Here is a 27,015-nt window from a genome sequence, read left to right as displayed (position 1 = left end):
GTTTTGCCTGCCAGGCAAAATAAATGTAGGTGGTGTGGGAAGGAGGCGAGAGACTTCAGCGCGTCTGTTAGCGTGGATGAGAACTGGGTATATTGCACGGGGGAAGAGGCTTAGGGGAGAACTCAGATATTGCCTTTTGGACTAAATGGGGTGTTGGGAGGTGTGAGTGTTGTGGTGAAGAATACGAGTGCTTTCAGAGGACAGAGGTAAGTGCAGTTTGGAAAGAGATGCCGAGTACCCAGGACACAAGTTGTTGAAGGTCCCGTGTTTCACCAGCTCTGCTGCTCGCAGCTTGAGGGATTTTTCGTTGTTTTCCAAAAGACTTTAAAATCTGGGTATGCACTACTTGCTTGTCATGGATTTCTAACGTCAAAGTCATTTGTTGCAGATGCATAGATTTGTGTAACTGGAAAGAATGCATTTTACTTGCCTTGCTGTCTAACTAAAACCATTAATTGTCTTTAAGGAGTTAGATTGTTCTGAGGGCAAGGGGAACTAATTTCCCCGATCTGTCATTCAGCTGACTGCTGGTGACAAGTATGAAATGGGTGGATTCATAGGTGTGTACCTGCCAAAGGGATTCCTACCAACAGGTATGTTTTCTTGTCCAATGTGCAGCTTTGTGTCCTTGAGCCATTCTGAAAGAATTTACTCCCGTTTTCTTGACGTCCGCCTGTAGAGAACACATCACCACAGCAGTTTCAGGTTCATATTCCTTTTCATACAGTACATACGCTTTCTGAGAAAACAACTCCTCATGTGTATATTTTCTGTCCATTATATTTGTTGGTTTATTTGAATCTTGTAAATTTAACTCTAGACAACACTGCGTGACCTAAGGAAATAACTATTTTAATGAATATGTATATACATACATATGAACCACAGCTCTGTCTTATTTACAAAGCCATCTTTACATTAATTTGAACATTTTTTGTGAGATTTAATGCTCCATGTGCTATGCTAAGTGGTAAAGCTTCCTAACAAGCTGTTCCAGCTGGCTTCCTAGCTACTCTAACCCTGTAATCTGCTCTGCAAACGCGTAGGGTCTGTTGCAAAGGGCTGGCTTCTTTGGTATTCCGAGGTTAAAAGAATCTGTGAAATCTGTACACATGGTTTGCATGCAGTGATAAGCTATCCCCAGATCAGATTGTCTGGAAGAGCAGACATGGCCCACAATGTATGTTTGCTTAAGGGCAGATGTAATAGATTAAAACTGTAGGTGAGTCTCGATTTGTGCTGGACTGGCGCCTGCAACTTGCAGGGCAATTAAACTTCATAAGAAAGCGATGGTTTTAGAAAGGAGTTCTCACTTCAGATCACCAGCAGTAAATTTGGCTGTTTGTTTTTAAATGACAGGGTAATTTTGGAGGGGATGAATATTCACTGCACAAGTCTGTTGCTCTGACTTTTTTGGCTTCCTTTCATCCTTCCTATTCAGGAAAATTCATTAGATGAATGTGGAAACAACCAGCATTGAGTAATCGAGCCCACATCTGATTTCAGAGGAATGTGCTGTTAGCAATAGAATTTACATTTTTCAGATAAGGCTGCTATGTAATTTAAAGAGACAAAGCTGTTTGCTTTTGAAATACACGGGCGTGTGACTACTTCAACTCTTCACCGAACTTTTGCCATGGTTTTAAATGCATTGATGCTGCAGCAGTATTAAGATAATGTCTTTAAGATAACATAATTTGTTGAGATTTCCTCAGTTTAAAGTGAGAGGAGAAATCACCTGCAAGTTGTGGATTATTACAATTTTAAAGACGGGACCAGAGCAGACTCCGTAGGTTGCTGTTTGGAAGTGTAAGGGTGTAGAGTTTGGCTGGGTGCCAAACCGCTGCCTTAAATTGGTGTTAGCAGAAGTATTTCAGTTGTTCTCACAGGGCCAAACACTCTCTCCTTCAGAAATCACAAGCGTTTCTTCCATGGGTCAGAAACTTCCCTGTGATTATCTGGCTAGACACATGAGTAATAGTTTGAGAGCTCATTTTGGCTCAGGATACCAAGCACTGTCACAAACAATAAAGGTGCCTGTCTGCGTCCTGGTAGCTATTGCTTAAACTGTTCTGACTCGTCAAACAGCACAACCTCTTAAATCACTTACAAAAGGGCAACATAGTAAGGTCATTACCTCACTTACAGAAGCACCTGTACCACGCAGACAGTAAATTTTGTTATTTATTTTTTCCTCTAACCTCAACCCTTTAGGGTGTCTTCAGTTAACTCAATCTGGAATTTAAGAAGGAACTGTAGCACCAATTATTTGTACTGAAAGCCCCCAGAGCCTACAATTTCATTCTGGTTGCTTAAGATATTGGAAAGTTCAAGCATTGCACACAGGCGTGAATTACTAAGAAATGAGGCAACGTTCTGTATAGAAGTACAAGCTTAAACAGGACCACATGTGTCACTTGTATTACTATTAAATACCATCATAGGCTGCTCATTCATGTATCATGGAATAAAATGATTTTTTCTGTGTTGCATTGCATAAAAAGTAAACTACCTAAAGATTTAAACACTTGTTTGGTATAGGAGAAGGACATTTTATCAGAATGAGCTGAAAGAGAAATAATACATTGTTAGGATGAAAATTCATTTCTCATAGTACAAACATACCCAAATCCTGTTATCACTTGTTACCTTTCTGTGTTTTGAACACAGCACATCCATATTCTAAGGGTCTTCATATTCCTTTGTTCTTCTCTTTATTATTGTACAAATCATGCAGATTCTTTGCTGACATCTTCCAATTACCCTTGCTTTTTCTGACTGACTTAGCCACACTGCTCAAATTGGGGAAGGATTTCCATAAATACATTCTATCACACCATATATTATTCCTGCAGAGAGAAATGGGATATGTAGCACCTATTCAGTATATCATTTATACCTTTCTTTCCAGGCATTTTTAGCGGAGGAAAGACATTTATGAACAAAGCTCTAGTGTATTTTGGGGACAGTCGTTGTGCTTGCATAAAGGATTAAAATTTAATGATAAATGAGTGAGGTAGAAATTTGTGGTAATCTCTAGGGGGGAAAGGAATTCTCCTATCTGTTTTATGCATTTCTTTTATCTTGCCTCATGTTCTTTTCTGTAGGATTTGCTTGAGGTCTGAGTTTTCATATGTAAATAGATTTGTCTTGTCTTTAGTGCTTTATATGATTAAACAATGGGACTTTTTTTCCCTGTGCCACTTATCACTAGCCAGTCATTCAGAAAGTCCTTTCTGTTTCTGTTGCAAATGGAGAATTGTTCTAGTGTTTCAATATAACTTCTCACAGAGAATAAAACTCTTTTCTATGCCTTTAAATGCAGGTGTGGAGAGACAAAATATGTCAATCAGCATTAGAGAAGCCAAGCATATCTCACTATTACTGCATACGCTCCTTTGTAAGAGTCTGTTTAAATCTGTGCTGACTGTAGAAATTTAGATGACAACTTATTTTACAAATTAAATGGCTGTTTGTACAGATGCATTTATTATCCAAGAACAGAGATCTCAATTCACCCATTCTTTCATTGCCTTCTGAATTAAATACTTGAGTTTGCAGGCAGCGATCATATTTTTGTTTAAACTTAACTGTGTGTAAGCCAATGTGTAAGTAAGTCCAGATGAGAAGTCGGTAGATTTGAAGAGGTACAGATTGCCTTATTTAAAGTCCTATACACTTTGCAGCTCTACAGCTAAGCAATCTGATGGATTTTAATGCATCTGGCTCAGCAAGGCTGTTGCAAGGGGCAGCAGAGTTTTTGAAGCATGCAACCAGGAGAATAAAAATAGAGGATGCTGCATAGCTAAGAGATCAAGCCACCATCTTCACAATAAGTAAGTCCAGGTTTAAAAGCTGAAGAACAACAGGACATCAAACTGTTGCTGCGCATAGCAAAATCCAGCAGGTCTCTTAATTTAGGAAAGACAGCTGAACTTTGGCTCCTCTGAGGCAGGATCTCCGGCTGCCAGCCAAAACATCTGTCCAGAGTGCCAGTCCAGCCTCATGGCTGGATGAAGGACCAGATGATCTCTGAGTTCCCTTTTAGCCCTATCTGATTCTGTGAAAACAGATCTCTTCCCTCCCTGACAGTGGCAGAGCCAGCTGCCAGCTCAGGACAAAGAGCCAAGTGCTCAGGAACAGCTGTTGCGAGGAGTTTAGAGGAGCCAGCACTTTTCTGTATAATGGCATGAAATTGCAGATGGCTATCTTCCACGCAGCCTTTAGAAAGAGGAAGGATCTGTGCATGAGAACTTCCTGTTTTGCTGTCCTCTATCAGGACATAATGTAGAGGATTAAAAAACCTCTCTGAACTTCCTATCAAAGAGCTCCTGCAGCTGAATTAGATTAGCATCACCATGATGGCATTTTTTTTTAAATGAAAACAGATGAGTAACAGTGAGAGAAGGCAGAACTGATCTATATACATTTTTCATGCTGCTTTATCAGGGACTTTTTTTTAATGATACAATCTGTTATTGCTGCATAGTCAAACTATTGTGAGGATAAGGTGCCTTCCTCCCAGGTGGCATTTTCTTTCCATGACGAACCTTCACGTGGTGCAGCTGAGATCACATCTGCAAGGTGGCATAGGTAGAAGTTACACAATTTAATACTAATAACTAAGGCAGAAAATGCACAGGCTGTAACAAGATGATCAATGGACCTTCCCTTTCTCTCTTTGTGTATACATGCACACATATGATTTAGATAAATTCCACAGTTCAATTGAGTAGGAAAGTTTTTGGGGAAAAACAAAACAAAACAAAACAAAAACTTAAAATGGAAGCAGTGTAAAATAAAATTTGAACAGAATTGAGTTTTCATTAAAACTAGTCTCTTCGTGTGCTTATGTAAGGAAACGTATATGTAAGGAACCATTGCATTCATTCCTAGCAAAAATCATTTGTTTTTCCCTAGCAAAGGTTTTGACTTATCTGTCTGTCCTTTCTGAACAAATACTTCAATGATCAGCACTGTCTTACTGTCATACTGCTCTCTCCCAGGACAGAATGAGTAAGAGATGGGTTATGGTTTCCTAGCTGTGCAACTCACCTGTCACTTCCACACTGCAAAGCAGAATTGTCCTCAGAGAAACAGAGATCCTTGATGCTGAAAAAGATGATAAGGAGTGTACTCAAATTGATATATTTACTTTTGCTCTCAATCCTGCGAAGTCCAAACCATTTTTCCTGATTCTGGTATGTGGCACTTCATTATGCAGTGGGTGCTCTCTTCTTCCTAGTTATTATTACATTATTGTTGGCTTTTGATTTCTGTTGATCAAAAGAATGCTGTACTTGTACAGAGAGAAAGAGATGCTATCTCTGCTGTAGCCAAGACATGATACACCGGTGGCTTTGAAGGTAAGAACCAAACCCTTGCACTGGAAGTGAAGTGAGAGACCAAAGAAGGGATCAAAGTTTGGGAGTGATGCAGGAATGACAGCATCAGATGGGCTACAGGCATGTGGGGCAGGAAATCACTGTAAAGGTAATAACCATGGCTGCTTACTAACAGGGAATTAGCAGTCCTAAGAAGAAAATGCAAGGTGAGTACAAGTGCTTCTGTGTTGACATTTTGCTTTCTTGTTTAAATTTGTGCAATGTTAATGGAGTCATTTACTGAAAAGATATTAATAATTACAAATATGTTTTTCAAAAAAAAATTTTTATGAAAGACATACCTGTGCTTTCTACCTCAAAGTCTCATACTGTCAAATAAAACAGGATACCTAAATTCTCCTTTCAGATAGCTGAAAGTAAGATCAGTTAAGGCGCCAGCTCCCACCCCTCCAATTTTCTTAACTAATTTCAGTTTTATTTTGGCACACGTAGCAGCTGTAATAACTTAAAATTCACAATAAGGGATTCATGATTCGCTGTATATACCCCTAAAAGTCTACAGATATTTATGTTATAGAACTGTAGGCCAGCAAGGGTCAGAATTAAAACTTCCCTTGACATATCAAAGAAGAATTCTTTAAACACATCAACTTCGGTATTCACATTCTCTGCCCCCTGGCATCTCTGTTTCCATGTCTGACATACATGGTGTTGACTGACTCCTAATGACTGCAGCTGAGAGGACTTAATGCTTTTCATCTTTTTAAGCAGACATCAACAAATTAATCCTCTCCCAAATCCTGTGGTGGTGGAGGTACAGTCATTTCATGGAGATACGTACATGACTTGCTCAAGGTCACAGCAGCACTCAGTCTCATATCCAGAATGAGGATACAGACCCCTACTGTTGTGCTCAGATAGCCGTGCCATGCACTTCTGTGCATATTATGGACAATTCTTTTGCCTAAAAATGTATTCAGAATTACAGTTACAGATTATAAAAAAATTATGGGAGGCATCTGGATTTATTTCTCCAGCAGCCAGCATATATACAAACTATACAAGTTCACACTCATATTATGTGAAGGAATTTAAACCACAGTTTTTCCAAGGAAAAAAAAAAAAAAAAGGATCTCTAATCCTATTGAGGAGCAAATAAAACATAATTGGCAGTATTTCCTAGGCACTTTCCAGGCCTGCCGTTTATTTATACAGTGCTCAAAAGAGCTTTGCAAATTTAGGACCACAGATCATATGTAGGAAAAAGATTTTACAAAGCTCCTCAAATTCAGATCTTCTTTCTAGTAAGTAATATAGTAAGCATTATTGGAAAGGCTACGAAGGTCAGCATTTTAAAAGAGCCAGGAGAGAATTCAGGAATCTTGTCATATGCTCCTTCCTGCAAAGTCTAACTGCAGCAACTTGGGTTTCAAATTAATCCAGTGTCAAAATTCCTACTGATTTTTAGCAGCGAAGGCATGCATTCACTATGCCTTTTACCACATGGATTTTCTCTAAAATCAGTGAGACTACTCAAAATAATCTTAGTTTGCATGACTGTTTGTCTTAAATAGGATGATGCCACACTAAAATAATTTGCATTTCATAGCTTTCCTGGTGGAATAGAGAATGGACTTTTATACAAGTTATGAAACAATTATTTTGTGGGCTGATTTTGATCACTAAGTTCGTTATAACATGTCTCCAAACTGAAAATGAGTAATACTTTCAAAAGCTTGAATTAGTGATTTTCCAAAAAATAAGATAAAGTATGTTGATGCTCCTTCCAGTTTTTAGAAACAATAGTGCTTCACTCTTCAACTCCAGATGGCACTGTGGTGCTTAACATCCTCCACTTGGGTGAGAGCTGACGGACTGCAAAAGCGCACAAGTTCCTGAAAAACAAAAGCTTTCTTGTTTTAAGATAAATCAGCTGCTAATAGTTTTCCAGTGCAGATGTGATATTAGACTTTCAACTTTGTGAAGACTGGCTTAACAAATGGCAGCTTGTATGCCAGAAACAGGACTTGTTGTGTAAGAAAAGACTTACTTGTCTATACTTGAATGAGGTCACGAGGGTAGTAGTAGCCTTTTCCTCACCAGCAAAACCTAGAACACCGTGCACTGTTGCAGAATCAAGGGAGAATCCCTGCTGAGGCATACCCCTTCCTGTTCACAGCATTTAATTCTATTTATCTCTGTATAATTGGTAATTCTGTTTGTAGGAGTGTGTTTTCAAGGATGGGGTGCAAACCACCGAGATAATGTTACCAGCAACTTTTCTGAAGGAAAACCATAGACTTCACTGTTTTGAAAACATCATTGACCACTTCATGTTATCAGTTAGACTATTACAAAAATATCTACAAACAACATTTTTCCTTCCTGTTCACCCTTAGAAAATTTGAGTATGATGTTCATACATTACTTAAGTCATACACTCATACTGTTTTATAATACATTTGTAATGGCTTATTTTTTTTTTTCCTACACGTTAACTTTTATTGAGACTATTCCCCTATCCCCTTAGTTTTTATAATCTTCTCAACTCTTAATTTGGTCAAAGTCTGCCCAACTGCTACCATCTTTTAAGTCTTCCTTCTTAGCTTATATGCCATTTCTTCAATGTTGTACCGAATAATTTCTAAATACTTGTTATTTGACCTATGGACCCAGGTAAAGTTCACATTGCATAGTTGCTAAACCTTTGCTCAACCCAAGTCTGAGTAACATCACGGATTGTTCTGTGCATTTAATCCAACAGAATTCTCACCTTTCCTCCACTTATTTCCTTCCTCTATAGGCTCCAGTATCCCATTAGATTCTAAGCAAAACTCACAACTATTTACAGGGCTTCATTTGCTGGCTTTTATTTTTCTTAGCCCAAATAAACCTTTGCACATAAGTCAATGAAACAATATGAGGATATGTAGAAAGGGCAGGCTATTTTTAATATATCTTCTAGCACAGAAGACTATTTTATTAAAATTTTTTTTTGAAAGATTATATAAATAAATAAATAAATAAATATGAGAGACACGACTATTTTAAACAGACAGGCCTTTGAAATGGTCTAGGTTCTCCCTGAAGCACCATACAGAATCCTTTCCCAAAGGCATCAAATGTGCACCCCACACACATATGCAGAGGAAGTTCTCAAGTCCCCCCTGGCCTGACAGAGTATTACTGCATTTCTCATTCCACTTCTGGTAAATTAGGAGTCATAAAACCACGTAATGCTGAACGCCCAGATCATGATGATGCCTCTTGAAGAATGAAAACGTGTACAACACCTACATTTGTTCCACAGCTGCGTAGTTTTAATTTTCTTCTCCTTCCTCCTAGTTGCATAAGAATAGTGGTGGCTCCTGATAACATTACAGAGCACAACACTGAGATGTTATCACTATATGTGACACAACATTACGCACTTCCTTTGGAATGTATTCATGTCCATTCTAGGTCTTCTAAATAAAACTCAAATTGTCCCAAAGATCTTTTTTTTTTTTTTTTAATTTTAAGTAAACTTCAATAAAACTGTTTTTCCCCAAAATTTATGTACATTGTATTTACATTTTTGCTGTTGAATAGGTAATATGTATGTTACATGTCACACAAAATCTTTCCTTTCTATTACCTGTAATTAAATGTGCTCCACTCAGCCTTTTGACTGAAATCAGTGCCAGAGCAGATGAGACATTTCTTAAAAACAAAAAAATCTTCTGTGTATACCCATGACGCATAAGATTAATAGTAATAAAAAACATAACAGGAACACAAACAAAAACATTGCTTTTACATCATTAGAAAAAAAATAAATAAATTGTGGGTGGGTGGGGAGGAGAAAGCAATTCCTGAAGAGGGACATACCAAATGGTAAGAAACTTTATCAGTTGCAATGCTGAGGTACTTCTAAGGTGAACAGAGAGATGGGTGAATGGCAGATGACAGCTACAGTAACAGTGGGAATTAGCTCAGCACACACCAGCATCTTCCTAGTGCCTATTCTTCTGTCACCCTCTCTGCTGCAGCAGAACTGCATTCCCTCTTACACTATTGGCAGAAGGAGAAATAAGAAAATGAAAGCAGGCCAAACCAGCACCCCTCCAGGTTTTCTAAAAGATCTACTGCTCTTTCCCTTTGCATCATCTCAACCTGCAGCATCTGTTGCAGTGATGTGTGTTGGTATTTTAGGAGGACAACAAACACTAATCTATGCACCTTGTGCAACATACTCTTCTTAAAAAAAAAAACAAAAAACACTTTTGGAGGAGGAGTATTGCCCCAAAAGTAATTATGTAAAGCAAAGCATGTTCTAGATACCATGTTGACAATGCTGCTGCTCAACCAGTGAACAACTGCACACCCACCATCAGTTGTCTGGTCATTAATTGACACCAGTAGCAAGGTGGAGCCCTCATACTCCTTCAGAACTATGTGCTTGCTGGAGTACTTGAAGTGTTGACTTGTCTTGTGTTCTTAAAAGAGGCCGTATTGTGTTTTTTGTTGTTGTTGTTGTTGTTTGTTGGTTTGTGTGCTTTCTCTGGCCTCACTGTCACATGCTCAGAAAGATAACAAATCTAACAAATCATATGTGAGTGGTGTCAACCTCTGACCTATTAAAAAAGAATTAGCAATCATTTGCTTTTCTAACAGAGTAACTTAACATGGCTTGTGTTGTTGCAAGGGTTCTAAGAAGTCTGATGTCTTCTGTGCTCATAATCTAGATTTACTCTAAACCTGTTCATAATTAACTTGAAGATGTTGCAAAATGTTAATTTTGTTAATGCATTTTCCAAAACAGAGATAGGAGACTGCATGTGGGAAAAATGAAGTAGGGAAGTAGTATCTGAGTCAGCACAGCCTTCCAGAACTGAAGCAGGAAAATTAAACACTGGATGAAACATGATAGAAACTGATCTGCAGAAGAGTAAGGTTAGTGTCCTAAATGCTGCCTCGAGAAAACCAATTCTGCCAGTTCTCTTGTGGGTCATCTAGCACTCTCCTTGCCTGTTGGGGAAAAAGGATGCAGAACTTCTATAAACGTTTCTTTATTAATACAGTCCAAACCTTGTTTCTTTTCCAATAAATAATACTCCATAAAAGAACATTGCTGAGCAGCCTCATACTTCACTTTTTATGAGATCACATAAAATTCAAAGCCATTTAAAACTATACATCCTAGAGATTATTCTAGAACTAAATATTTTATTATTTTGGATTGTTATATAAGCACTCAGGAGAATGCAACTTAATTTGTCCACTGCAGTTTCAATCTGTAATAGCTGCCTTTTCTCTAAAAATCTGTTTGTATGTGTTCACTTCTCTCTGAAAATCTGGTTTTGTGGAAATGTCAATTTTGCCTTTTATATTTTTCCACTGACTTTTTTCCTTCCGTTTAAGGGAAGGATTCATCCCCATCTTTCTGACAAAATGCAGTGATGGTTGGCAGTGCTGAATTTTTTCAGTGTACCTTTTTTTTTTATTACAGCCATACAGCCAGAATTATAAGGCTATTAGGATAGTGACACATTCATATTTTTAATGCAAAAAACTAAGGCTGAAGTTTTATGGCTCATCAAATTTAACAGGACACCTTCTGAAGTTTCTCTTTCGAACTCATCCTAAAACCATCCACTCACACCACTAATGAAAATTTTTGTTATCGATCATCTTCTTTATCACTATAAAAATAGTGTCTTCAGAGCCTGCTGGCAGAGATCATTCTCAGAAAATGATCACCACGTTGTATTTCCTTAGGTCTGCGCTAACATTTCAAACATCCCATCCAATTTTCTGGACCAAGCAAACCACACCATTTTCCAGAATTAATCCAAAGACGATGGCCAACCAAGAGAGCACTCGGTTCAAGTTCAATGTAACTGCAAGAGAAAACAAAACAAATGTATTGATTTCCAGCTAAGAAGTCCACAGAAACCATGTGAGAATTCATATTAATTTGTATGTGTAAGAAATCACACCAGTGTGTTAAAATCTGAATTCCAAAGCCATGCATAAAATTAACATGAAATTTTCATCTTCCAGACATACAAAGAATTCTATTTAATGTTTCAATGATCCACACTAAGGTGTCTCAAACCGTAACTGATGTATGCAATGTAACATATACAAAGAGATGGTGGATAAAAAAAAAAAAGAAAAAGCATCTCTTATCTAAGTTTTTTTTTTTTTAAATTCACTTTATATGAAAGTTTAAATATTACTGCTTTAGGCTGAAGCTATGTCAGTGATGTCTGATACTGATACAGCAACAACAAAAGTGACTTAAAAAAAACTTTAAAAGTGACAAAAGTGACTAACAGCTGCATTCTCACACAAGTTCTACACAAATCATGTATTAACAAAGCAAAAACGTACCTCTAATTGCCTGAGAGTTTGATGTCAAGACAAATACTTTTATAAACACAAGGCACAAAGGCGTATAGTCATGTTCCCAAATAACAGCTGGAATTAGCAAAAGTTTTCCATAGCCAGACAACAGCAGTGCTTTGAGAAGTAAAATGAAGTCAGACTTGGTTTTTAGCATCTCAGGTCTCATCCACCACAAGGCAATAAAGATGCCAACCAGAAATGAAGTTTGTTCTAAGAGGAAATAAGAGGAGATGGAAAGAGAGAATGAAGCACCAAAATCAAGTCATTTTTTGGAAACATTTTAATGAAATGCTTTGTGTCAAATGAAACTGAGACACTGCTATTTAAAAGACATATGTAAACATGAACATGTCCTCCAGCTCCTGCATTCATTTTAATAGTCATATGTGACTATTACTTACCTAAGCTAATTCTGTATCATTACATTCAAAATAACTATCACAGATTTCTGTACGTAGCAGTCATACTTGTAATTTTTGACACCATACAGCACAGGCAGTTTAATACATTAAAACTCTACTTTTCAACAAAAGGAGTTTTTTTGTTTGTTTGTTTGTTTTTCCCAAGCTGTCTGTTCGTCTGTAAAATAAGATCATCAATACTTTTTATTTTTGAAAAGGTCACCAGCAATGAACCTTTTCCATGCAGCACCAGGAGAAACACTGAAGTGAAAATATCATTGAGCTATTAGACTTTTCTTGACACCTTCTCTCTGTGTAACACTGGAACTCATGCAGATACCAAAACAACTCTCACAACAACTGGTTGAGCTCTATACTAGTTTTCAAACTATGAAAACAGTTCAGACCACGATTTTGAATATTGCTACTTTTCAGTGATTTGATATATAATGCTGACAATATTGGTCTAAATTGTAATCAATGTTGGGATATGAATTTCATAGAATCATAATCATAGAATAGCTTGGGTTGGAAGGGACCTAAAAGACCAACTAGTTCTAACTCTCCTGCTAGTAAATTAGAGAACATGTGCATAATCATTTAACCATGCTGGGTCGGACATGACATCTATTCTAATGTGTTTTTTTTGTTTGTTTGTTTTTTTGCAATACAGGCTTGTATAATAAGACTCAAAATTATCGAATGCTTAGAATGTACACTTGATAGTTAAATGAAATAATTTTTGATCTTACCTAAAGAAGCAATACCAAACATCCTATAAAAATCCCATTCCTTGGCATATCTGATTAAGTCATCAGGATCTGTATTTTGGCTTGAATCCTGCAGTTGGAGCCACCTGAGATAAGCTTCACAGAGCAAACAAAATACGCAGAGCTTACCATGAATCTGGTAAATGAAAGAACAATAAAAGCATTACTGTTAAATCAGCATAAATTAAATCAGTGTTAAATTAGTATTTGATATACATTTCTATATCTCTAAACAAACAAGCTCTGTAGTTATTTTCTATTTGCTTAGTAATATAAGCAAATTACTTCTGTTGAGCAACTAGTTTAGCACATCATCTTTTTAACATCAATTAACCTGATAGGCAAATTAGAGGGTGTAGAAAACTGTGTTAACAGTTCTGCACAGAAGAAAATACATAAGTAGTTTTTAAAGCCTGCTTTTTATTTTTATATTTTTTAAATAGTTAAAACTCTTTCAGTTAGAAATATAAAAACGAAAATTGTGCTGTAGCTAATAGAGCTATACTGTCAAAAACTTCAGTGTAACGGCATCTACTCCATTCAATGAACTGGTTTAAGCACCCTTGTTTTTATTTTTCCCTGTGGCAATCTGTATCTCCATTAGAAGAAACTGGTAGTGTAGTTAGACCAAAAATATTTTTTACTTCAGACAAGGGTGAGGAATCAACAATAAAAGGAGCAATATAACCAAACTAAACTTAAAGTATCCTCTGAAGTGATGCAAAAATTATGTCATGAGTGTCCATACTTCACATATTTCAACATTAAACATGTTCTATAAGGCAATGGGGGAGAGGGTGAACTTTGATTTTACACAGATTTAACAAACAATGCAACTTCTGTGAATGAATACTCTGTTTTTTTTTTGTTTGGTTTGTTTTGTTTTTTTTTTTTTTCTTTTTTATCCAGTAGAGACTAGTTATGCTGACTGCATGTACAGCCTAAGCAAGTTTAAAATTTCAGTTGATGGATGACATTTCCACAAATGGAACATTCTTTCAGAAGCCTCATGGAAAGCATCACCACCAGTCTCCAAAAGCAATGAATTAATTACAAACCTTTAATCAGATTTCTGTTTGAAAGACCAGGCCAGTATATCTATCTACATTGCTTAACACTGGACTGGTCAAGAAGTATCAACATGAACACAACATACGCTTATGCTTGCATCGTTTGTTGTAAATTAGCTTCCCTTTCCTGGAAAAAAAGGAAATCTATCAGACCAACTACCTCTACACTCCAATAGTATGACCAGCACAACTAAGTTGACTCCGTAACTGCGTCAAGAACAAGAATGCTTCATGTGAAAGCATTATCTCTTGCTACAGTTTTCAGGACAAGTTTAATTACTCAGGAGCAAACTCACAAGAAAGTAGTAGCATAGGTTTAATTGGTATTAATTGGCTTAGTACTGGTAATATGCCATGTTGTACTACTATAGCTCACTTCAAAAATAATTGTTTCCATCAGCAATTTAAGTTAGAAACAAATTTGAAATTAGAACTTTCCCTTCCAATGAGTCCAACTAGGACTCACTTTAATATGTAGGATGATAGCTGTTTTTACTGGTATTGTAGAGAAAGTAACTTTCTCAGTAATAGCTAGAGTTTGAGACTTCATACGTTCCATTCGTAATATTAGACCCTTTATTTGTTTGAGAACCAAACAGGTTCGGCTTGCTCATAGCTGTGAAAGGGAACAGTTCCTGATTTTTACAGCTATTCCAACCTATTTAACAAACATAAATATTGTCTTTAACATAAAAAAGTCAGAAAGTGGGGGCATAGCAACTTACATTTATCTTTGTATTGAAAAGAATGTGTCTGTATGCTTGTGCTTTACACAAAATTGCATTAATCAAGATGATAACAGGATCATACTCAATGTATTTGTCCACAGGTTTCTGGCAGGATTTCTGAAAATCATAAAATAACAAGAATTAGGAAAAAAAAAAAAAAAAAAAAGTTTATGAAATGTTCCTCCGAGCTTAGCACAATTGCAGAAATACAAAGTAGCTAGTCAATTCTTGTTAGTCTTTCCTTAGTGTAATCTTAATTTTCAAAAGGTTTTTAATTCATCCCCAAAAATTGTACTTTCCCCCTTTGACACTACGGTTAATACAAAGATTTCCTTTGTAAGCCAGAAAGATACACCATTTACTTTTGTAGGCTTCAGATTAACACAGATCATTAAATTATGAAGGATGTACTTACTTAGTTACCATTTCCTTCTTTTTAAAGAGATGCTTGATCCTCCTGACAAGAGGCACTTGTTGTAACAGTTAACAGAATGGCTATGAACAGTCCTACAAGAGCCTCAACCAGGAGACCTGAGGGGGAAATAACTTGTAGGAGCAAGCAGAGGAGCAGCAGCACCTCAAGTACTGTGATCAGCTTTCAGCCCCTCACTACAAGGACATGGAGGCCCTGAAACATGTCCAGAAAAGGGCTACGAAGCTGGTGAAGGGCCTGGGACACAAGTCCTGTGAGGAGCAGCTGAGGGAGCTGGGGGTGTTTAGTGTGAAGAGGAGGCTCAGGGGAGACCTCATTGCTCTCTGCAACTGCCTGAAAGGAAGGTGTGAGGAGCTGGGGACCGGCCTCTTCTCACAGATAACTAGTGACAGGACTAGAGGGAATGGCCTCAAGTTGTGCCAGGGGAGGTTCAGATTGGAAGTGAGGAGACATTTCTGCTCAGAAAGAGCAGTCAGGCACTGGGACGGGTTGCCCACGGAGGTGGTGGTGTTACGAACCCTCTGGGGGGTTTTAAGGAAAAATTGGAGGTGGTGCTTAAGGACATGATTTAGTGGGTGACAGTGGTAGTAGGGGGTGGTTGGAGCAGATCATCTTAGAGACATTTTCCAACTTCAATGATTCTACAATTTTATTCAACCAACAGCCATTTTGGGGATTTCTTCTTGATAGGGGCTTCCGCTCTGCCCCCAGGAGGGTTTTGAGGAGAACCGTGCCACGGCTGCCCCGCCTGGATGTGGCTCTGGCCACGGCTCCCTCTCACTGAGAAATCCAGGGCACAGTCCCAAACACGGGGGGCTCAGGCCCACCGCCCCGCTGGTCAGACAGACCCCCTCTGCAGACTGCAGTGGCAGCAGCAGGCTTCGAAGCCCAGCTGCCCGCGTCCTCCCCAGCCTTGCCATGGCCTTTGTTGCCTGCCCATCTCCCGGCAACAGGCCCTGTGACCTCAGACCTGGGTATAAAAGCGGGCTGCGGCTGGGCACCGCTGCTAGTGCTGCTGGTCACTGCCGCTAGTGCTGCTGGTCACTGCCTCTAGTGCTGTTGGTCACTGCCTCTAGTGCTGGTAGTCACTGCCGCTAGTGCTGTTGGTCACTGCCGCTAGCGCTGGTGGTCACTGCTGGAGCTCTGCTCAGCGTGACAGCCATCCCAGTGTCAATTTGTGTTCACCAGGAGAGAGCAGGATGAAGTTCATCCTGGCTCTCCTCCTGGTCACGGCTCTGGCCGTGGCTGTGTTCCAGGCATGTGGCCTTGGTCTCTGCGGCCACCACTGCTGGGAAAGGGTCAGGGTCAGCCGGAGCCTAGGCGCCAAGAACCAGGTCTCCAACTGGCCCTGCAGCCTCGGGCTTTCCAGCTGCCCCAGCCGGATCCGGCTCAGGCTGAACTCCGTGGACCCTTCAGAGGGCCCAAAGCTACGTCCCGTCAGCACCGAGCACCAGCCCTCCGACCTGCCCTACCCCCTGCTCCACTTCTGGGAATACCTTGCCCTGGGCGGGAGAGTCTGGCTGCTGTGCACTCACTGGGACACCATCTGCTCCCTTGGCGTGGGGCTGCTTGCCCACAGCCTCTGGAGAAGAGTAAAGAGACGCCTCAGACAGGTGAGTGCTGGAGACGCCGCGTGCAGGAAAGGGCCAGCTGTTGTGAGCCCCCACGGCTGCCCAGAGCAGTCCTACAAGGCTGGAAGCTCCAGAGGAAGCCGAGCCCAGCAGGACAATTCGCCACCTCGTGAGCCCTCATCCCTGCCCTTCACTGTGCCGCTTCTCTTGTTGCTTCCAGGGCATGGGCCGGCGGGCCTCAGCTTCCTTTTGGACAGACCGCCAGGGAAAGGACGCTCTGGATGATGGAGCCTTGCTCGGACGGACGGAGGCCAACGCTGCCATCATGGTGAGGTGCCTGAAGCACCTCTACCAGCTCCGCCTGCAACAGCTTGGGCTGCCACATCGGAGGAAGAAGGCACAAAACAAGCACGGGAAAAGAACAGCCCTCGTGTGCCCCCTCCGCAAATTCATCTAGAGCGTGCATCCCGTGCACCGGTGACAGGAAAGGGAGCGCGGCGAGTGAGTGCTGCTGGCCATGGGTTTGGGGAGGCTGATGCTCCAGGAGAAGGGGGGAGAGGAGCTCGGAACCCGTGGCTGGGGGTTGCCCCATAGGAGGAGCCCATGACCCAGGGAAAGGGACGCGTGGCCCGGCCACCACCCACGGCCCTGTAAGATGGCAGTGGCCAGGGAATGCCCACGACCTGTTGGGGTAGCCCTTGGGCTTAGGACCTTCAGGCCCGTGAGAGGGTAGGCATCGCACTGGGAAAAGGGGCAGGTGGAAGGAAGTGCCTGGCTAGTAATTGTGGCACAGCATTTTCAGCCACCTGACAGTCAATTCTCTTCAGATTGACAGCGAGCCGGTGAGGCAGGACACACCTCAGCCCTCCGAAGGCTCTCGCTGCGCTGAAGGCATCTCCCCTGACAACTGGATGCCAACATCGCCCTGAACACCTCCTCCCTGCGTGGGCACCACCGACAATGCCAGCTGTCCCCTGGTGGGCTGCCCACGCCCAGCCAGAACAACAGCCAGCGGGGACTCGCCATTCATCTCATGAGGACCTCTGAGGAGGAGTCTCCTTTTCCATCCTCCCTGAGGTGCCTCTGGGACCGCTGGCATCCCAAAGGACGTGGCTCTGCTTTGTTGCTCCACAGAGGACAGCAGGAGCACGCGTGTGCAGCAGAGCTGGCTGGGAGACTCCGGAAAACTTCTGTTGGTAGCAGACCACTTCTCCCAGCTCAATAAAGATCATCCCTACAGAACCTGCGTCCGTCCTTTTGGTACCAAGGGGCTTGGGGCAGCAGTCACGTGGGAGGCAGTGGGGCAAGTGAGGGCTGCTGTGTGTGGGGTGTAGAGAACACACCTGCAGAGGAATGAGGGAGATGGGCAGGGAGAGAAGAGCTGCGAGGTGCCGCCCAGGCGCCCATGCCCCAGAAGGAGAGACCACATCCTGGCAGGGTGCCCGTGTCCCACTGAGGTTTCCTGGGGGTGCCCATGGCCCTGGGAGGTGGCAGTGGCTGGTGAGTGCCCAGGACCCTGAGAATCATGTCCCTGGGGACTAGTTCCATACTAACTCCACTCCCACTTCACAACACTTTACATTTGGAGGCTCTGCATAGGGACCCGGTAAGTTTGGATCAATGGCAGAGGCCAAGTGGATGAGTGCTGTGTTCAGCTTTGGGCCCCTCACTACAAGAAGGACATCGAGGCCCTGGAGCGTGTCCAGAGAAGGGCTACGAAGCTGGTGAAGGGCCTGGGACACAAGTCCTGTGAGGAGCGGCTGAGAGAGCTGGGGGTGTTTAGTGTGAAGAGGAGGCTCAGGGGAGACCTCATTGCTCTCTGCAACTGCCTGAAAGGAAGGTGTGAGGAGCTGGGGACCGGCCTCTTCTCACAGATAACTAGTGACAGGACTAGAGGGAATGGCCTCAAGTTGTGCCAGGGGAGGTTCAGATTGGAAGTGAGGAGACATTTCTGCTCAGAAAGAGCAGTCAGGCACTGGGACGGGTTGCCCAGGGAAGTGGTGGTGTCACGAACCCTCTGGGGGTGTTCAAGGAGAGGTTAGACGTGGTGCTTGGGGACATGGTTTAGTGGGTGACATTGGTGGTTAGGGGGGTGGTTGGAAGAGGTGATGTTGGAGGGATTTTCCAACCCTAATGATTCTACAGTCACAGCCACCACCTCAGCTCAAACAAGGGCACTTGCAGAAGGCTGTGTACGTGTGGGCCGACCTTCTCCTGCCACTGGTCCTCCAGCCTCTCCTGAGCTAATCCCACTCCCCTGGGCCTACACATCGGCTGCCATGCTCAGAGTACCAAAGTCACAGAAACGATCCCTATTTCCATTTTAATCAGCGCACAGCTGTGCACTGCCAGCACAGAAATCTGTGCACAGCAGCTTTCTGAAATGCTGCCACAGTCAGAAGAATCATTAGACAACGTGAACCTACAGACAAACTGTCAGCAAAGAGCAAATGGTTTCCGCCATTTTAGAGTATTCCCTGTGTCTAAAGTTAATTCTGATAAATATAAAGGCAAAGATATTATTGGAGAATTTGATCAGGTAAAAATTCACTAGCAAATTGACTCAAAAGACCAATCTCCATATCAAGAAAAGCATCTGAACAAATGTTTCATAATCAAATAGACTGTCCGAGGAACACTGCTACCACCACTCAGTGCTTCTTGGTCCAGCTCAAGAAAAACAACAACAAACTTATTTAGATCAGAAAAGAAAATACTATGTATAACAGCAGTGCAGAACTCAAAAATTAAAGTTAATTAAAAAATTAACTTAATTAACCAACCGTTGGAAGGGTCTAACATTAAAGTCAGAGCGATGGAAGAAAGGATGTAATTACCAGAAGACCACAGTTACAGCATTTAATAAAGAGACAAATCTACCACAGAAGAAATCTTAATTAAAGGCAATGCCTTGCTTCATTTCCTCCTACAGGAAAATCATGAACACATTCATTTAGGCAGCAATTTACTTATGTCAAATCTCCAGGCTGATGTAGCACAGGTAAACTCCATTTTTTTTGTAAGTTTATTCACACAAGCACTGGACAAGCACAAACAAAAGATTTTTCTTCAACACAGCGTGTGTTGTAAAGGTTAAGGATGAAGGATATCCTCCATGCCCACAAATTCATTATGCTCTCCAATCTTCCTAGAACTGAACGTTTTTACACCAGGGCCCAAAACCTTTCTGGGAGGAATAAAACCATTTTTGCAAATGAAGGGGTCCTGGCCAAACACCCATCAAAACCCCTACAGCTAAAAGCTACTGAAAAGTTTTAACTGATGGCTGAGAAGCATTTTAGATAATTAAAATATATCAGACCAATCCTCCAGGCAAAACAAAACATCTAGAAATTCTACCACAGGCATACAGGGAGACTGCCACAAATACACAAGTAGCAGCATTAGGCATGAGGGGCTTCTCCTCCAGAGCTTCTGGCTGCCACAACCAAACAAATCTTCTGCAGCTGTAAGGATGATGCTTAAGTCAATATTTCAACATACCACCACCAAACATTTAAGAATCCTATTTCCCTTGTGTTATTTTAATGGCAAAAAGAAAATCTGACATATCACAAAACCCAGCCACTTTCAAGGACATTTCACACAAAGACAGGAACATATATTAATGTCTGGCTGTCTTCTTGAGTTAGACCAGCATCCTATTCTTAATATACTCAATTTCTATTTGAGTATTAACCATATAAAGGAAAAGCCTTTTTGCTTATCCGGCCATTGACCAAAGTGAGTTTTTGGGAGATTCAGGGACTTGTGAGATCTTCGAAGCATTGCACTGAACACTTGTATGTGTGCTGACACAGACTTACCAGACAAAATGAAGACATTTCTTGTATAACGAGGACATTCAAGAATAAGTAAATCCTCCAAAATCAAATTTTCTCTGTGCCTGACTTTGCTTTTGCTTTTTTTTTTTTCTTCTTCCCCTTTTCCCGCTGTAATACTAAAACATCTACCACTAACCTTAAACACCTAGCAAGGAAACTCGTGACTAGAGCCTGACTTCAGCAAAATCAATGCAAGCAAAGGTTAATGCAGTTCAAGTGCATGTATGTTTATCTTGACAGCTTTAGCTAGGTAAAATGATGTAACTTCATGAACATCGATAATCCCTAGCTCTTCTGCAGCAGATCAGCAGGAGCAGCTCAGCTATGCAGAACTGGTGGCAGGCCTCCTTCTAAGATTTCAGCCAGGCTGCTCAGAGTGAGCTAAAATACTGGTGCTCATGTCTAATTCCCGCTGTACAGCTATAGACAACAGCCCATTCAGCATCACCGGTGAAGTACATCTTTAACAAAACCGAGCTTTTTCAGCTTTCTTTTGTCTTTCTCAAATAAACGAATAATTTATTACAACCAGATCTAAACCTACTGAAAGGAGTATCTGGATTTCTGCATGTTTTTAAAACAGTTTCTAATTTCTTCCTTAAACATGCAATTGACGTCATAAACAGGACATAACCGGTGTATTTTCTTGAAAAAATAGATGACTTGGATTACAAGCTATTTTCAGGTTATGCTGCAGAAGAGACAGGTCAAATGTGCCACCGTTAATTTCACTTAGAGATTTTCTTCTAAATTGCTACATTTCAGTTTATAGGAACGCTTGATACTAACACACTCAAGTCCCATAAATACTTCTATCCTCTAAAAAATGCTATTTTGAATGTATTTCAGTATTCCAATGAATTAAAATGAATATTAATTTATGAATTATTGACAGTATTTGAGTATGTTTGTCTGTTACTTCAAAAAACAAATTTCTACTCTATGATAACTAGGCACATTTTTAAATCAAAGTATTTTATTTTAAAAAAGACATCTTTAAGATGCAAGCCTCTTCAAACACCAGTACAACCACGTTCTTCACAGTTAAGCTTACAAGATGCTTTCTGATCAAAACAATCAGAGAAAAGATCAGAAAAGCAATATATATTTTAACAGCAAGTTTTATTAAATAAGAATAAAGTACTAAAATGCTAATTATTACTGCATTTTTACCAGCCTTTTATAAAATTCTGTTCGAAAGGTGTACCTATTCTTTATTCATCAGAGATACTCAGCTGTGAACACAGTCCACAGATTTATGCAAAATAAACGATGGCGTATAAATATTTGGGGAAGTACCTACTGTCACCGAAGGGCTAAGTTCCTAAAGTATATGAACATACATTTTTAGAGTGCTCTCTCCAACATTAAAATATACTGGATTTTTAAGTAAAAGCACTTGAGAATGGGGCTGGGAGAAGGGAAAAGCATTCTTCTTGAAGAGAAGTCTAGAGTGTACTACAGAAAATAAATAAATGTATTGAATAACCAGGCTCCATCCTAAATTAAAAACAACATGAATACTACACCACAGCAGGAATATATTTGCAAATCTGTGGATAATAGGAATACCAGTGCAACAGTTTCATTTTAGTATTGCTTTTTCTAGTGTTTAGAGTTTGGCAAAATGAAGCTACAATTTTTTGCTGGTCTACCCGTAGAGCAAATCTTACCATTTCCATGGGTTCATCATGAACACAGGTTCAGTTACATAGGTTCAGAGGGCAAAATAACATGCAGCCATTATTTTGAGAGATTACCTTTAACCCCAGCAGCACCCTTAAACAATAAAACGTAATCAGCCGTGCTGCTTTCAGGAATGGGTTCTTTATGAGGGATGCAGCTATATTAATATGCCAAAAAATAAAACAGTTCAGTTTGAAATGATCTCCATTTCACAAAATTAAAATTAAAAATATTTTTATAATATTTTTCCTAAATGAAACACATTGCAGCAGTGAGTTGCTCTGCAGATTGAGTTATGTAAATGCAGTACTTTATTTTCCAGGATGATGTTTTTACTCTTGGGAGATTCTTCACCTTACCACACAAATGCTTTGCATTCAGAGCATTTATAGTCTCTCTGCCTTGCTGCAATAAAAGAGCTTTTCAATTATTTTTTAATTGCAGAAAAGCTAAATGAAGTGTGCCCTGCTCAGGCAATTTGGCTTTCTTATTACAAAACACAAGGGGGATCCTGGCTGAAAGCTATGCATTGCAATGGATAATTTATTTTCCTTTGTTAGGGTCTGAAGCTATTAACAATTTTGAAACTCTTTTTAAACAAAAAAGTGATTTAAAATCAAATACAAAAAAAAAAAGAGCTTTTCCTTCTGCTTTTGAATCAATCAAGTTCACTAATTCCCTTTTATATTCTTTCCACTTCAACTGCAGAATTTATCTGAGGTTAGCCCAATTGTATTTTTTTTTTGTCCTATAGCATTAATACTATAATGGCTACGTTATCAGAACAGTACTTTTGTTACTGCTGTTAACAGCTGGTTCAGAATATATGAACTGAATATTTTGCTATGTTACTTACACATCATTTCAGTGTTAAGGATTTGAGTGTTAAAAATCATTTCTATAACGAAACACCTACACTTACTTTGACCATCACTTCTGGGTAAAAATAGGGAAAATGTCAGCATGCTTACAGTGCAGGACTCACACCGGACTGATGAGTGAGAGACACAGCAGCCACCAAACCTTACCTTCACTGGAGGCAATTCTCACACATCCACCCCGTCTGCCCCCCTAATTATCACACTGAATCAAAAAACCACACTGAACAGGTTCTTGCTGAGGAGGTGAATTTCCTCAAAAAATTACTATCCACTTATAAATACCTGCAAGTCCTTTTTAAGGAGCAACAGCCCACCTATTCTTTGTAATGACATTTCCACAGCAAAATCCGTGCACGATGAGAAAAAGGTTCATTCACTAAATACAAATCTCAAGAATGAATGCACCGTCTCAGAGGTCTGGGGTTGGCTTCTGCTGAAACTAATACCAATTAAACAGATTTAAGAAAAAAAAAAGTTAGAATTTGAAAAATTTGTAGCAGTTGGCCACCCCACAGGACATTTAACAAAAGACATGACTCCTCCATCCCAAATTTCATGGCACTAAGTGGAATTTTATGTTTGATAAAGGAAGAACATTTCCTTAAGTTTTTCAGTAGCCTTTGCAAAATTATTTCCAGAGTACATATTAACACCTGTGAGGTCTGCTTGTCTGCATCAGAATTACACCACGGAACTCTAAGAAACTTATTTTTTGTAAGAGCAATAGAAACGATTACTGGAACTAAGCTGAAGCAGTGCCGTATTAGATCAAATTTCCTAAACTGCACTCTAATATTGTGGGCTGGAAACAGATGAGCCCTAGTGGAAGCTTTTAGTATTTGCCTCTGGAAAAAAAAAATCCATTCTTCTCTCGAGCATTAAACTATGGAATACAGAATCGTGGTATTTTGTGTGCACATACAAATTCAAGTCTTCTACCTGAATATTAGTCCCAGATCATGTTAAACACATCCTAAAAATAAATGTAGGGCTACATGGAAGATCCTGTTTGGAGAACTCAACTTCTTCAACCTCAAGATGATGTTCCAAATAGTGCTGCATGACAGGACCATTCTGACCATGGCAAAGACCTTCTAGGTGCTGATTTATTAGCTCATCAAGAAGCACTTTAAAATAGTATTGGAGCAAGTTCGTAGGGTCGATACAGAATAGTGATAGCTGTGACAATGTTCTACATGCTCCTAATTTTCTGGAGATAAAAACTAAGTAGATGAGCCTATTACACTTCATATTATTTTAATATGAAACAAATAGTTTGTATTTTCCTTTACGTATCACTATTTCAAGGACTACTTGAAAATGGGAATGAGATACAAGTATCCCACTGCTGTTTAACAAAAAAAATATTTGGATAACGTCCATTGTTTTCACTTTGAGTATGATTATACAGTCTTTTCCAGGTAGGTATTCTTCATTTTTTATTTCTTTATGCCATAAAGGACTAGCAGTCTAACTCCATGCTCTGATTTCACAAAGGATGTTCTCAGGTCAAGTGAATACGCCTTCTGGTCTCACCTTAGTCCTCCAAATTTTCTGAAATACATTCAGATTTTCATGACAGTTCCCACTGTAATTTAGGGTCTACATTCCAAGCTATATAAATGTCTGATCTAAATGATATTTCATTTTGGTAAGCAGGATCTTTGCATTTTTTGAAGTGCAGAAAATTCTACTGACTACAATTTTCAGGTTAATGACAAACTCACTCTAACACTGCTCTTGAATTTCATGAAGGGTATCAAGTGACATTCCATGCTTGGATAGTTCTTGTCAACAGCACGATGCTGAATGTTACTGCGGTGACAAGAACATTCTTCCAGATTAAAGGGCAGAAATGAAAACAAGAATTGCCCTGTTATTTTTATAATTGCCATGAGTTCTTGATAGCTGAAGATGACAACAGTGCTTTCCTGCAATACGTACATAAAGCTGAATTTAGATCAGCTCACTTCAAGGAGCCTTTTGATCTTAACAATTTTCTAACATTCTGATCTCCACTTGATAAACTGTGAGGTGACGTGCTTCTTACCGCCTGGTCCTCACATGGCCTGCTCCTCCTCTCAGCCCATCGTGGGGGGCCAGAAATGGAGAGAAAGGATTAGAGATTATGTGATAACACCAAGTAAGGGCCACTAGGACTAAGACAAATCAAACCATGACAACCCACAACATAGCTGCAGGAAAATGACTGACAGGAATAAGAGAAGAATGCTACACATCTGGACCTGTATGGAGAAAGGCAGACTCAATTCCAATTCATTAGGACAGTGTGGTTCATTTATTCTTTCTTTTACACTGTTCCTTGTTCTTTCAAACAGTTCTGCATTTGTGATGAACACGGCAACGGCGACTTTTGACTCTGAGCTTAATGGGATGTCAGAGCTCCAGGAGAACAGGGTTCTCTGTCATCAAATGGTTAAATGCTAAGAGGAGCGAGTGCCATCTACTGGATCCCGGTTTCCCTTAGAGATTATCACAGCCAAATAAAAACTGTAATTGATAACACGGGTTCACAAGACGTACTAAGTCTCATGGGATATGGCTGCAGGCATAAACATTACACTTGTCCCTTCGCATCCAACTTGTCCTTGATTTCAAAGACGAGTTTGAAGCTCCACAGTAAACTAACGATTGATATATAATATTAATGCTAAGAAGTAACTAAAAATCTGTCTTTCCCTGCAGTGTACAAGCCTACAGCCAGCAGAAGCCAATTTCTATTACCTAATTTGTCTTCCACCTGAGAAAAACTGTTGCTCTCTCCAGTTTTTGAGAAATCCGTAGAGATTTTTGTGTAAGTTTTTAGCTATTTTATGTTCTATAGTAACAACCCATTTTAACATTTTGATCTTTTACTATCTATCCAGATACAAACCAGCCACAGATCTCTATGAACTGACTGCTGAACTCTCTATTTCTGATTCAAGAAACGCTTGAATGACCCCAGATTTTACAGGCGTACAGGAATTTCAGCACAAACCTGGCCACAGCCTGGCAGTCAGCCAACTCACCCAACTTCTTGCAGCGTTCTCTGAGTGCCAAGGGCAGCGTAAGCAGGTGAGACGAACACAAACGAGGCCTGAACAGCACACAACTAATTTAAGCTTTACTAGAGGGTATTATGTGATGTGTAAACGTGCAAGGTTCCCAGAGTTTATAAGGAGAAGTATAGCATATTGTGAAAAGTGCGGATAATTGGCTTAGTGAAGATGTGTATTGATAAATCCCTCCGTGACAGATCTTCTTCGCCATGTTAAAATATAGGGTGCTAGGTCGCTCAGTTTTTCCACACGTTACCAAAAAAGAAAAAAAAATAAAGAATATAAAAAAAGGGAAAAAAAAGGAAAAAAGAAAAAGAAAAAAAAAGAAAAAAAGGGAAAAAAAGGAAAAAAAAAAAAAAGGAAAGAAAAAGGGGAAAAAAATTAAAAAAAAAAAAAAAGGAAAAGAAAAAAGGAAAAAAATGGAAAAGAAAAAAAAAGGAAAAAAAAAAAAAAAAACACCCCAAAACCCAACCCACCTGAGAAGTAACCCCTGGAGGAGAACCTACCCAAACGGCACCAAACCTTGGCAGGAGTAACTCAGAAAGCTCCGAAAGCCCCGGTTAAAACACCAGGAGCTTGTTTATGACTTCCCCGCGCAGTCTCCACGGGAAGATAAGGCGACAAAGCCGGGACGAGGCGGCTGAGCCCCCCCCCGGCCGTTACTCACGCAGAGGGCGATGCGGAGCACCCCGCGCTGGTAGTCCCGGTACAGCTCCTCCGCGCCGCCGCTGCACTCCACGCAGCGGTACGCGCCCGGCTCCGCCATGGCGCCCGCACCTTCCCTTCCGCCTTCGGAGGCGGCGCGGGGCCCGGCCCGCCTCGCGGGGCAC

The 27,015-nt window shown here is 40.3% G+C and overlaps 1 protein-coding gene across 2 annotated transcripts; it reads right to left on the bottom strand.

Moving 5' to 3' along the window:
• Positions 1 to 10,380: 10,380 nt before the first annotated feature.
• On the bottom strand, positions 10,381 to 27,012 carry ARV1 (ARV1 homolog, fatty acid homeostasis modulator). Of its 2 annotated transcripts, XM_027454190.3 has the most exons (6): positions 26,853 to 26,990; positions 23,406 to 23,562; positions 14,705 to 14,824; positions 12,892 to 13,045; positions 11,724 to 11,948; positions 10,381 to 11,227 (listed from the first exon to the last, which is right to left on the bottom strand). In XM_027454190.3, the coding sequence occupies exons 2-6, from the start codon at positions 23,454 to 23,456 to the stop codon at positions 11,121 to 11,123; spliced, it is 657 nt and encodes a 218-aa protein (XP_027309991.1). In that variant the 5' UTR covers positions 23,457 to 23,562; positions 26,853 to 26,990; the 3' UTR covers positions 10,381 to 11,120. The 2 variants fall into 2 exon arrangements, with proteins under 2 accessions (XP_027309991.1, XP_027309990.3); XM_027454189.3 differs by lacking the exon at positions 23,406 to 23,562 and having other exon boundaries at positions 26,853 to 27,012.
• Between the last annotated feature and the right edge of the window lie 3 nt (positions 27,013 to 27,015).

This window comes from Anas platyrhynchos, chromosome 3, assembly GCF_047663525.1.
Source record: "Anas platyrhynchos isolate ZD024472 breed Pekin duck chromosome 3, IASCAAS_PekinDuck_T2T, whole genome shotgun sequence".
NCBI lineage: Eukaryota > Metazoa > Chordata > Aves > Anseriformes > Anatidae > Anas > Anas platyrhynchos.
This window is presented reverse-complemented; position numbering and strand designations above follow the sequence as displayed.

Excerpts from the sequence above, each read along its gene's own strand:
- ARV1 (XM_027454189.3), bottom strand. The coding sequence starts at position 26,951 with ATGGCGGAGCCGGGCGCGTACCGCTGCGTGGAGTGCAGCGGCGGCGCG. Across the intron at positions 14,825-26,852 it reads TGCTCCGCATCGCCCTCTGC|AAATCCTGCCAGAAACCTGT; the intron begins GTGAGTAACGGC and ends TATGATTTTCAG. Across the intron at positions 11,228-11,723 it reads AAACTCTCAGGCAATTAGAG|TTACATTGAACTTGAACCGA; the intron begins GTACGTTTTTGC and ends TTTCTCTTGCAG.